This window comes from Kryptolebias marmoratus, linkage group LG23, assembly GCF_001649575.2.
Source record: "Kryptolebias marmoratus isolate JLee-2015 linkage group LG23, ASM164957v2, whole genome shotgun sequence".
Lineage (NCBI taxonomy): Eukaryota > Metazoa > Chordata > Actinopteri > Cyprinodontiformes > Rivulidae > Kryptolebias > Kryptolebias marmoratus.
Window position 1 is genome coordinate 10,147,721 of NC_051452.1, and position 12,717 is coordinate 10,160,437.

The window sequence follows — 12,717 nt, forward strand, 5'->3', positions numbered from 1 at the left end:
AATCCCACAACTCAAGTCTAACTGGAGCATGATTCACAATTTGAAGCTCTGCTGGGGCACATACATATCATTCCCCAAGTTATGTAAAACATGACACCTAATACATTAATTTACATAAACTTCTCTTACAGAAGCTACTGCCTGGTACTGTCTTGTAGCTGCAACTTAAAATGAAACAAATCTAAGCTACATCTACAATCTTCACATAAGAAAGAAAAAAAAATAGACTACAAATATTAATGAAAAATTTTAGGAAACTATGAATGCTCAACCTAACCTAAACTCTACTTCCACATATGTCTTGTTTCAGATTACAGTAACAAAAAACGTTTGACTCTAGCTAAAATCTTTATGAAAGAAAAGAAACAGTATTGTTGAACCTGAGGCTGGCATCAACCAGCAGATAATAAACTCTGTTCACATTACTGGTGACAAGTTATTTACTGACAATAAGTTTAGATTGCCTCAGTGGACTGTTCTTGTTTTAAAAGGAACACCTTCTCCTTTTTGTGGAAGAAAGTCCTTTGCTCATTTTTAAGAGATCATTCCTCCCCCTATTCACATCCATAACCACCCACACAGTTGCCTGCATGTAAAAAAAATGTGGTATGTACTAAAAAAGGAAGCAGATCTTGTTGACTGTATCCCACTTTTATTCTGAATCAACTAGAAAACTCCAGATTTTAACATGTTATATACCAGATTTATTTTTTAAATAAAACAGGAGCAGGTCGACCTGTGGCTGAACAGGACACAACTGACTCTTCAGGAGAGTCTGGTTCTCTGACATGAAGGATGGGTCCAGCTTCACCAGCTAAAGTCAGCCTGATTTGGTCTAATTTAGAAAAATAAAGAACCTCTCTAATCTAGCTTGTATATGTAGGTGGAGCTGCAGATTTTCAGTTCAGCAGTTTTCACCTCCTGACCAGCAGAGCTATGGATGCTATCAGGTCTGTTTTAGCCAGAAAGAGTCAGTCTTACCCAAAACAAGGCAGCTAATTCATTAGGAGCGATTCTCTCTACAATTATTAGATAACAAGTAAAAACATGTCAGACCAGAACCTCTTCATGGAGGGACAGTAATTTGTTGTGGCCTTTCAGCATCACAGACGGGACAATGTGTCAGATATTTTTGTGAGCCTGGCTTTAGTCCTGTGAGCTCGCTGTACAATCTGAAATTAAATGAAACTATGTGTTTAGTACAGATAGAAAATCTGCTCACCCTTGTTAAAACATCCCTTACAAAAAAATCCCACGAAATTCACATGTGATCACATGTGATTCCCATTTTCCACATGTGGTTCACATAATCCACAAAAAAATCACGTTTTCACATGTTGAAATGTGGGAATCACATGTGATCCCATGTGATCACATGTGACAAAACAAATAGAAAGGTTTGTGGTTTCAACCCAAATAAAAAGGTGATTTAAGAACCTTTAAGAGGATAATTTGACTGTCGGTTTTATACCAAAATTAAGTTGAACGCTTGGGCTAAAAGTTTATTCAAACAATTTTTATTTCTGGCTTTTACCAAAACCTTCAAACAAGTGACAAAACATGAATGTGAAAGGCGATAAACTGTTTCAAAAGCCTGAAAGGATAACAGAAGCCTCAGTTGTTCTTATCGTACATTATTAAATGCTAATAAATGATGTTTTCAAGCAAAAAGTGTTTGTGTAATACTAAATTAACGTTTGATTTATAGATGTTAGATTGCATTATCATGACAGCAAATCCAAAAAATAAAGGTTAAGAATCATTAAAGGTTACTGGAACATGGAATGTGACGCGACAGTCGACACGAAAGGTTTTTTTCAGGTTGTCCTAAAGCACAATTCAGAAGAGGTTCCCTAAATTTTCCACGAACCTGAAGTTCATTTGAACTTTAGAGAACTTTCCCTAAAGGTTCCCTGAAGCTGTGCTGCACCTTTTGAAACAAACCTTTCAGCCAACGCTGCTCAAAGAGCTGTAGATGTGTTTGATGAGTTCTTACCATAGAGTCTGAGGCAGGTTCTGCCGATCACAGCTCCTTCAGGAAAGGTGTTGAACAAACAGCGGTAGCAGCCTTCATCCTGCTCCGTCACCTTCCTGATCACCACTGAGCAGTTCTGCAGCTCTTTGTACTGAAAATCCATTTTCATCTTCAGATCAGGACTCACTCTTTGACCAAAGTGTTTGGTGTACGTGGCCAGGTTCTTCTCTCCATCGGGGAGGATCTTCTGCCAGGTGACCTGGATGACCTCTTTATGTTCAGAGAGCTGACAGGTCAGAGAGGCCTGACCTCCGACTGCTGCCAACACAGTCTGCTCTGTTTGGATCGTAACTGCTGCACCTGAAGGAAGGACAGCATCAGTTTTCTCTCAAATTTAAATAGTTCTATTTATAAAGAATCTCATGAAGACATTACTGCTTAGAGTTATAGGGATACATGGCTCATTAAAGATAGGACCATTTATTAATCTAGCTACAGTAGTAAACAGAAACTTGGGGTTGTTCTTAATCTCCTCTATTAAAGATGAATAATACACAGTTCTAGCATAACGAAGGGCTTCTTTGTATGTTAGCAGGCTATCTCTCCAGGTAAAATGACTGTTTTCCATGTTACCGGAGAACCATTTTCTTTCCAGCTTTCTAGATACCTGTTTTAAGGTATGAAATTCTGAAATAAACCAAGGAGACAGCTTCTTCTGACTGATCACTTTCTTTTTAAGAGGAGCAATTTTGTCAAGTGATGTTTGAAATTAAGTTGTAATATTATCAACAAGATCGTCTAAGTTGTTGTTCTCTGTTGTATTACTTTGCAAGACAGAGGAAAATAATAAAGTTAGAGATTCTTTAAATTTGGCTGCAGGGTTCTCTGATAAAACGCCTACTAGAATGAAAATTCCTCTCAGTGGCTGTGCAGTCAGTCAGTGTAAACTCAAAAGTTATTTAAAAAATGGTCAGGATATGATTGTGAGGATGTATTAATAAGTGTTTACTCTCTGTGCCATATGTCAGAACCAGATCAACAGCACGATGAAGAGAATCAGTAGATTTGTGGAGATTTGGTGTAAAACCATCCGTGCATTTTCTTCACCCGCTTCTCCAGTCCGGGCCGTGGGGAGCAGGTGTCTATCTCCAGCGGTCATTGTGCATAAAGCGGGGGACACCCTGGACAGGTTGCAAGTCCATCGCAGGGCCACATATGCCCCTTTTCCACTGGCTCTACTACAGAAGCCCCACTCTACTCGGCTTGGCTCTATAAAAAATGCATCTCGTCTCCACCAGCCAGTTTGGTCGGTAGCAGAGGAACGCCTCCTTGTGTTGCAGGGGTGGGTGGTGGGGTGAGCTTGCACTACCGAAACTTGGCGCCTTTTGTGGAAACAACGGATGCGCTATGGACACCTTTGGCCCTGTGTTGTTGCTGTTTTTTAAACTTATGGGGATTCTTCTGAGACTTCAGGAAGAGAGGTGCAGTGGAAGAAATGCTCTGGATGTCTTTACAGCGCCTTCAGCTGGGGGACAGACGGCATAAACGTTGCAGGGTAAGCTAACGCTGTTGTTTATATTCTTACCGTTCGCTCTTTTTGCTTGCATCTGGCCACACCCATGACCAATGAGTGAACAGGAGCTAAGCTTGTGCCACCCACCAAAGCAGGGCCAGCCCAGCTGGCCCTACTCCGAGCAGGGACCAACAAAGCAGGGCCGACCTCAAAAAAATGTGGGTGGAAACGTGCGCAAAGCAAGCCAAGTAGAGTGGAGCCGGGACCTTTAGAGCCGGTGGAAAAGGGGCAATAGAGACAAACAACCATTCACACTCTCACCTAGGGACAATTTAAGAGTTACCCATTAACCTAACATGTATGTTTTTTTTTTGTCTTTGGGAGGAAACTGGAGTACCCGGAATAAATTCACATGAGAACAGGAAGAACATGCAAACTCCACCCAGGAAGGCCCCAGGCAGGAAAGCGACCCTGCAACCTTCTCGCTGAGAGCTCTAACCACTACACCACTGTGCCACCCTGAGTCAAATCAAATGACACTATTAAATTATTAAAGGCTAAGTTTAAGCTATCACTTTCAACATCTACATGAAAATTTGTAGATTCCACCCCTCCACACACCCACCTAAAATAAATCATTCGCCCTACAAAGTAGTCCCTAATAAACAATGTGAATTACTTAGCGTGCTGTGTTAGTTTCTGTGTTTTTTCTAACTAGTTTGACCATTTTTAATTTCGGTTCTGAAGACATGGAAGCAACAATCTGCTCCCTCTGACAAACAGTTTGACCTGTGCCTCAATAAGCTCTGATGAGTGAAAAACAGCCTGAGCAGATCATAAAACCAGGATTTGTTTGAAGATTTTCTCTCACCTTCGGAAAAGATTTCCAAAAGAAAAAAGAAGCACAGCACATGAACACCTGCCATCGTTTCACCTCTCCGCCAAAATTTGAAATCCAAAGGACTGACAGGTAATTAGAACAACAGGGGGAGGTGAAAACTACCAAAGTTTAAAGACAACAAGTTAAAAAAGACTTTGAATGAAAATATAAAACCACATTCAATGGGACAGATTTACAGATTTATCTAAGCTTTCATTGCTTAGATAAATCTGATAAAGCTGTAATTTTCTTGCAGACAACTCCAAAGTATCACCCCTTCATTTCTGCAGTGGAACGATCCAAGAAAATACTTTCACTTTCATTCTTCATTTTCCAATTTGTTATATTTGTAAGCTACACAGGAGTCCAGTGATTAATGATTTGGAAGACACATTATAAAGAAAAGATGTAGAAGATATAAATGCCACACCAACATTTAAATTACATTTGTTTGGAGTAAAAATCTAAACATTTACAATGATTTGTTGGACCTAAAGCTGCATCAGGAAACCAAAACATAAATACAATTACAGGTTTTTATTTAATATCTCCTGGAAAGCAAACAGTCCTGGTTTAAATTACTAAGAAATAAACAAATAAAAAAATAAATGACCGTAATCGAACCAAGTGATTATAAATTGGTAAACAGCGACACCCTGTGGCCAAGTTGTGGAACCTCAGGTAACAATCTACAGAATCATTTAGGAATATTTTGTCAGTTTGATGATTTCCCGCTGCTAAAGGTGAGGGCGGGCAATAATGTTTTTACCTGTCGCTGTCTGATACCTAAATATCTCATGAATCACTGGATGATTTTAGTGAAACTAGCAGGAAGCAGCCAGTAGATGTAAACAGGGGTGGAAATTAGCACTCGCCACCGGCCAAATGCGGGTAAATATTTGAAGTGGCGGGTGACTTTGATCAACACACACGCCACTGTGGCGGGTCGGCAATTTGAACAGAAAAGGTGTTATTTGTCCTCTTGACATATAGGGGGCAGTAATGTGCTCGAGTTGCTGCTGTTACGTCGAGCCCCGTTCCCCCATCAGATACGGTTCCCCTNCATGGAGACCTGACAGCACGGCTGTGGTGGTGACGGTGACTGTATTGTTGGTGTTGGTGACTCTGACGGTGTTGTGCTGTGAGAAGTGGAGGTGTTGTTGTGTAACAGTCAGAGTTACAGTGGGAGCAGGTCGACCTGTGGCTGAACAGGACACAACTGACTCTTCAGGAGAGTCTGGTTCTCTGACATGAAGGACGGGTCCATGCAGCTCTGCACACAGAACAAACACCATCAGAGACAGGATGACCAACAGGTTCAAACTGATGATAATGTCAGGTTCTTACCGTAGACATGGAGGCAGGTTTCACCTTTCAGAGCCCCTTCAGGATCAGCATTAAACAAACAGTAATAACATCCTTCATCCTGCTCTGATACATTCCTGATAACGATGGAGGTGTTCTGCAGTCCAACTTGTTTAAACTCAACTTTCCCCTCAAAGCCAGGATTCACTGTTTCACCAAAGTATTTGTCATAAGAGCCAACATTCTCCTTTTTATCCTTAAAGATTTTCTGCCAGGTGACTTGATGGACATCTTTAGTTTCCAGGAGCTGACAGCTGAGATGAGCATCTTCTCCAGCTGCTGTCCACACAGTCCTCTGTGTTTGTATTGGACCTGTTGCACCTGCAAGAAATGGAGCTGCAGCATTAGGTCTGACAATACATGTGTTTTCACACATTTCTTTAGAAAATATAGGTAAATCTGGGTTTGACAATGGCACAATCCAGTGTATCTCTTGTGCCGGTCCCAAGCCTGAGTAAATAGTGAGGGTTGTGTCAGGAAGGACATCTGGTGTAAAACACTTTAGCCAAAACAAACATGTCAGTTAATCCAAGTGACACCATACCAGATCAGTCAAGGCCCAGGTTTTCATCGACCACGAACAGTGCTGTTGACAAACGGGCTGGCAGAAATTGTGCTGCTGTTAGTTGAAGACCACAAGGAGGAAATTGTGCCAGGAGACAGAAGAAGAAGAGAAAAGTCAAGAGTGTAGGACTGAGGGTAGCAACTCTAAATGTAGGCTCAATGACAGGCAGAGGTAGAGAGCTGGCTAACGTGATGAAGAGGAGGAAGGTAGATGTGTTATCTGTGAAAGAGACCAAGAGGAAGGGCAGAAAGGCACTGGACTTATAAAGATTTAGATTTCATGAAAGAAGGATTTAATAGGTCTATGAATGTTTACAGGAGCTGAACATGTCAGTGTACTGGAATAAATCTCCCCAATCAGTTCAATGACCTGCTGCTGAAGGTGAGGGTGGGCAATAATGTTTTTACCTGCCGCTGTCTGATACCTTAATATCTCATGAATCCCCTGGATGATTTTAGTTAAACTAGCAGGAAGCATCCAGTAGATGTAAATCTACAACTGATTGGGTTTCTGAAACAACTCGATTCAAGATGGCCACCAAATAAGCAACATTAGCCAACATAACAAAGGCCGTAACTGTTAAATTTACAAACACTGAGCTAAAATTTGATGTGGTAGTAGCTGAGAGTCATTAACAAAACATACTGTGAGCGTGACATCTTGCAGTTTTGCATGTGACCACACATTTATTTTTAAGGTTTGACCAAAATGGCTTCAGTTGTCATTTTTTAACATGAGATGATCTTGGTGGATGATATGCATCCCTTCCAGGAATGTTAGGTTGTTTTTTTTCTGGATAACTAAAATCAAACCAATTCATAGTATCACAGCACACAACAATTTTAACACCTCGTTTGACATTTTATTGAAAAAGGTATAAAAAGTGGTTTCCATTTTGATTAAAAAAGGTAAAACAGTAAAAAAAAAAAAAAAACAACAAAAACTCAAATTAAATACTTATCATAAATTTTAGTTTTTCAGTGTTTGAAGCTTTGCATCATTTTAGTTAAGGTTTAGCTGCCTTGTTCTTATCTCCAAAGTCTAATGTAAGACTGGAGGTAATCAATCTTAATTAATCTTCACTCTGATCAAAATCAGGTCTTCTTGGTGCTCCTGGTGACGACTCTCGCTTGTTGTTCTGTTCATGGTTCTCAGGAGGTGTCCGTTTTCTGAGCCCACTGTTCTCTGGGCCCACTGAAGAATTAAGAGCAGAATATGTTTTTATTTGAAGTGTTTCCTTACTGTTCAGAGTAAACCCCACCTGTCACACAATGATCTCTGGAGACTGGCTCCAGCTCCAGCAGTCAGGAAGAAGCAGGCAAAGAAAACAGAAGTGCAGCTGACGTACAGAACAAATGCAAAGCAGCTTTAGGAAGAAAAATGTACACAGAAATAAAGGTCTGAGAGAGAAGTTAAGAATTTGGTTTGGTGAATTTTAATTTAATACACAGTAGTGCTGGGCGATATGGAAAAAATCCTATATCACGATATGGATAATTTTATATCACGATAACGATAGATATCACAATATACCCCAATTACGTACGTTGTCAGTTATTCTCTGAAAAATATGAAAAAATAATTTAATTTCTTACCTTTTTCAAGCTTTATTTCTAAGTGACATTTAACTGAACTTTCACAACTGAGATCCGCTGCATTTTAGTGCAGCTATATAAATGTATCAAATGACAACAGACTCCATTATCTTCGGCCGGCTATAGTTTCACTTTTCGCAACTTTCCCCGGCTCTTTTACTTGTTTGACCTTGCACTTTTTGGATTGTTAAATATTCTTTTTCGTGGTCCTTCTTTAAGTGGTAGAAGAGGTTTGTTGTGTTGGCGTCAGATGAGAAAACAGTCTAATAGCAGAGTTAGCATATTACCTTTTTCTGCTCTGTGTCGGACTTCTTGAACCAATCACAGACGTCCCCCCCCCGTTTTGGTAAAAGTCTTTCTTCTCGGGCTGCCTGCTAGCTGTCTCTACTTGTTCTGACCCTGAGTGTGATACTTCACGAGTCTCCATCTTTCAGCATTCATGGTGAAAAAACACCGCGCCGCACAGAAAGCCGCTGCCGTAAAAAAATGTCACAAACCCACATGTAAAGCAGCGTCATGTCGCAAAACGGAGGTTCTTCTCAAAATAGTTATTTTTTCTTAATATTTATCACTTAAATACACTGAATGTATGCAAAGTGACAACACTAATACATTCGTCGTAGCCTACGGTATGAAATATTTACATGAATCATTGATACAATTATGATAAAAACGACAGAAACTATACAGACGATAGAAACGATAGAAGAAAATATATCACGATAGATACTTTTCTATCGTTCCCACGATATGTATCGTTATATCGCCCAGCACTAATACACAGGTATTAATGTCAGCCTGAATTATTTTAGGTGTAACTGAGGAATAAAAGAATAAAGAGCCTTACCTTTGAGTGTCTCTGGTTGGAGTTTCAGGTGTTTCATCCATCTCTGTGTGGCTGTATGGAACAATGAACACAAACACTGATCAGCTGGTTGAGACATTACTAAGAAACAATTTAAAACAAAAACATAGTTTGATGAAGTACCTATCTGGGGTTGATTTTCTGCGCCAAACAATAATGACGGCAGCAACACAAATAAAGACCAGGAAGCCCACCAAACATACTGGGCCACTAATAAACAATCCTTTAAAGAAACGTCAACCAAAGATCATGTTATTCACTTCAACAACAATAAAATATGTATAAATAGTGACATAAAACAATGTAGATGTTAACTTACTGTTATGATCTTGATCCAACTTAGATTTTTCCTCCATATCTGACAAAAGAAAGTCAAACATCAGAATCACAGTTATTGATCTACTAATCAGAAACTTTGAAAGTTTCTCACCATCATCAGACGTCTGTTTGGACTCAGAAATCCTCTTCATCACCTCCATCTGAGGACCAGAGTCCACTCTCGCTGCACATCCAACCTGTGTGCTGTCGTCATGGAGACCTGACAGCACGGCTGTGGTGGTGACGGTGACTGTATTGTTGGTGTTGGTGACTCTGACGGTGTTGTGCTGTGAGAAGTGGAGGTGTTGTTGTGTAACAGTCAGAGTTACAGTGGGAGCAGGTCGACCTGTGGCTGAACAGGACACAACTGACTCTTCAGGAGAGTCTGGTTCTCTGACATGAAGGACGGGTCCATGCAGCTCTGCACACAGAACAAACACCATCAGAGACAGGATGACCAACAGGTTCAAACTGATGATAATGTCAGGTTCTTACCGTAGACATGGAGGCAGGTTTCACCTTTCAGAGCCCCTTCAGGATCAGCATTAAACAAACAGTAATAACATCCTTCATCCTGCTCTGATACATTCCTGATAACGATGGAGGTGTTCTGCAGTCCAACTTGTTTAAACTCAACTTTCCCCTCAAAGCCAGGATTCACTGTTTCACCAAAGTATTTGTCATAAGAGCCAACATTCTCCTTTTTATCCTTAAAGATTTTCTGCCAGGTGACTTGATGGACATCTTTAGTTTCCAGGAGCTGACAGCTGAGATGAACATCTTCTCCAGCTGCTGCTAAAACCTTTGGCTGTGTTTGTATCACTGCTGTCACACCTGCAGGAGACATAATTTCACAGATTAAACATCAGATGCCTGTTAACTTTTAACATTGTACTGGTTTTTGAATCTGTGTGATCTAGAAACTCACAAATGAAGTTTAACCTTTAAAGAACTTTTTATCTTCAATGAGTCAAATGCATTTGGAAGAGATTAAATTCTACTGAGGTTCAGGACAACCACGACTGAAAAAGAAAACAACATATATTCAGGCTGCAAACTTCATGATTTTTTGTACAATCATGATGAAAACTGCTTCAGTTAAATAACAAAAGCTTCTTTAACTTAATCTCCTGGATGTGTTTTTCCTGCCTGTCCTTGTTTAGGTTTGCAGCTTCTTATATTGAATGTAGGTAACAAAGGAACTAATTCTCTCATTTTCACCTGCTCTTTCCTCCTCCCCCTCTGTTACAGTATTATTCACTCCACAGGTCTAAACGTGTTCAGTTAAGGTTTGAATCTGAGGTGAACTTCTCCTATTTTGATTCTGATTCAAATGCAGACCAGCTTTAATGACTAAAGTTAGTGAATCTCAGGCTGTGCATCAACCAGAAGGTGATTTCCTCTGATGCACATCATTGTTGACATGGTGTCAACGGACATTAACGGATTGTCTTTGTCTTAAAAGTAATACTTCCTGCTCATGAAAAGATAACTCCTCCCTCCCTAACCATCTTGTCGGGACATGTAAAGGATGACGTGGCATGTGTTCACAAAGAGAAGTAGATCTTGTGCCACTTCTGTTCTAAAACTACATCTTGAAAACTCCAGATTTTAACATATTATCCACCAGATGTATTTATTGTTTTGAATAAAACCACACTGCCTGATATATGAATTAGTTAAACACAAAACATCTGTTAGTATTATTTCCATTTATCCCAAACTTCAGATGTTAAAACTGCTGAGATTTTACTCAAACAACTGGTCTGTGGTGGATCTCATGTCCAATAAAATCTAATTAATAACAGACCTCAGCAGTGTGTTATAAAAGCAACACTGTAGTTCTGTAACTGTGGAACAATAAACAGAAACATGGACTTATTCAGAAATATATAAATAGAAAACATTACCTACATCCTCATTAAAAATCTCTGTAATTTCCTCTTACCTCTTAGAAATCCTCCACAAGCAAAAAGGTAGTGCAGGAAACGTGTCTGGACAACAAGGGACATGGTGGAAATATGAGGGAAAAGGCGGAAAAAAACATTTGCAGGCAATGGTGCCAGATTCTTTTTTGAAGTGAGGGGCCGTTGGGGTGTTTCGTCACCATGCGCTCTCTGTTTGTGCGCACCTTGAATGTCAGGTACGCACATGTTCAGATTGCCAAACTGTGATGTCACTGGGTACTTTTACAGCCATCAGATCCGGAAAAGCTTGCAACAAAAGTCTTTCTTTTAAAAATGAAAACAATGTATATGTAACAAACTGCAGTCATGAATACGATGTTCTTTTTTTCACAGTGATGTGTGGATAGATTTTTTTCTCTGTTCATCAATAGTAAAGTTTGTTATTAGTGAAATGAATAGTGTCTCTTTTGCTTGTCACCCTCTCAACATCGCTGTTCAGACATCTGTGAATAAGGGGTCATTTTGGCTACTTCATAACCTCAATTAATTCATCTTGCAAGTTTATGACCAAGATAAAATTTGATTCATTAAGCTAAACAATGATTTTAATAACTAAAATAGACTATTTTTAATGTAACAGACAAAGTTTAATTATGCATCAAGATTTTACCTATATCGAATCATCATCAAACAACAATTAATTATTTAATTAAAAGTTTTCACCTGTGATTTTTTTTTTTTCAAATCATTTATTAGGACTGATGATCATTAGTAAAACTAACTGCTTTATAAACAACCACGAAAAAAGTAAACACAAGTAAATAATAAACACTGTCAGTGGCACAAAGAGCCGGTTTAAAACTTGTGCTGTAAACCCAGTTCTTTTACACTGGAGACGGTGAGGAAAGCAAACGGTTTAAGTAATGGAGTTACCAACAAACTTCATTTTGAGGGTAAAAATAATAATAATAATAAATGGTTCCGTGCACCCTGGATGTCCGAGATTAGCCAACATCACAGTCGTTTCAAAAACCAAAACTGACATGCTGCCACAGGTCCTGGTTATTTTTCTTCTTCTGTTATTTCAGAGATGAGAAGGTAATTCTTGAGTTCTCCTCCTCTGGCTAAACTTTCTCCAAAGCGACCTGCCATCGCGGCACAGTTGCAAACTCCAGCTGCTTTTAGACGAGCAAATTTGACAAACTATTCATGCAATTATTTGTTTGCCCTGAGAGCAAAAAGTTATCTGCTCTGAGCCAAATATAGAGGAGCATTTTGGCCTGGACCCGTAAACGGACTTAGGCCCGGGGTCTCTTTTTTTCCAATGGCCCATTACCGGCATGGATCTCGGTCAGAGGTGGCCCACGGGTGCTATAAATATACCTATTTATTTATAAATATTCTTATTTTATTTTTAGGTTGATTTGGTTCAGACCCAAACCGGATCAGAGCCAAAACTTTTGTAGGTGTTAGGCAGGCTGGTGATCCCAGCCCGACCTGGACTTGGCGCATGTGCATAAATCCTCTGCCGACTGTTATGCAGATCTGGCGACTTGTAAATGGATTGGGCCCAGATCTGAGTGCTGTAGGTTTTGTCTCTGCCTCTGACTGTATCTAGACAGAGGGAGTGATGTCAGTCACAGCTTGTCAGCGTTGGATGTAGCCTGAGTAAATGCCTGGTGGGACCAGCTGGCAGGCAGGGCCATAAAGTGAAGTTGGGTGGGGGTGGGGGGG

General features: G+C 39.9%; 3 protein-coding genes across 4 annotated transcripts in view; all 3 read right to left on the bottom strand.

Annotated features, from left to right (window-relative positions):
* LOC108245019 (OX-2 membrane glycoprotein-like) overlaps positions 1–7,193 on the bottom strand; it is a 31,971-nt gene extending 24,778 nt beyond the window's left edge. Inside the window, exons 1-2 of the mRNA XM_037973857.1 lie at positions 5,716–7,193; positions 5,441–5,641 (exon numbers count right to left, since the gene is read on the bottom strand). Coding sequence (XP_037829785.1) covers positions 5,441–5,641; positions 5,716–6,109 — 595 coding nt within the window. The 5' untranslated portion in view covers positions 6,110–7,193. The remainder of the gene's footprint in view (positions 1–5,440; positions 5,642–5,715) is intronic.
* LOC108229112 (OX-2 membrane glycoprotein-like) lies at positions 1,394–4,433 on the bottom strand. Its single transcript, XM_025003405.2, has 2 exons — positions 4,360–4,433; positions 1,394–2,335 (listed from the first exon to the last, which is right to left on the bottom strand). Exons 1-2 carry the CDS (start codon positions 4,412–4,414, stop codon positions 1,962–1,964), a joined length of 429 nt encoding a protein of 142 aa, XP_024859173.1. The 5' UTR covers positions 4,415–4,433; the 3' UTR covers positions 1,394–1,961.
* Positions 7,194–7,406: 213 nt separating the features above from the next.
* The window catches only part of LOC108229111 (OX-2 membrane glycoprotein), a 9,329-nt gene continuing 4,018 nt past the window's right edge, over positions 7,407–12,717 (bottom strand). Inside the window, exons 2-7 of one of the 2 annotated variants that reach the window (XR_005232743.1) lie at positions 9,572–9,910; positions 9,189–9,497; positions 9,078–9,116; positions 8,882–8,981; positions 8,678–8,791; positions 7,407–7,749 (exon numbers count right to left, since the gene is read on the bottom strand). Coding sequence is in view for 1 of the 2 variants with exons in the window: in XM_037973858.1 (XP_037829786.1) it covers positions 7,450–7,492; positions 8,741–8,791; positions 8,882–8,981; positions 9,078–9,116; positions 9,189–9,497; positions 9,572–9,910 (881 nt within the window). In the remaining variant the exon portion in view is untranslated. The remainder of the gene's footprint in view (positions 7,750–8,677; positions 8,792–8,881; positions 8,982–9,077; positions 9,117–9,188; positions 9,498–9,571; positions 9,911–12,717) is intronic. The other variant, XM_037973858.1, reaches the window with a different exon arrangement.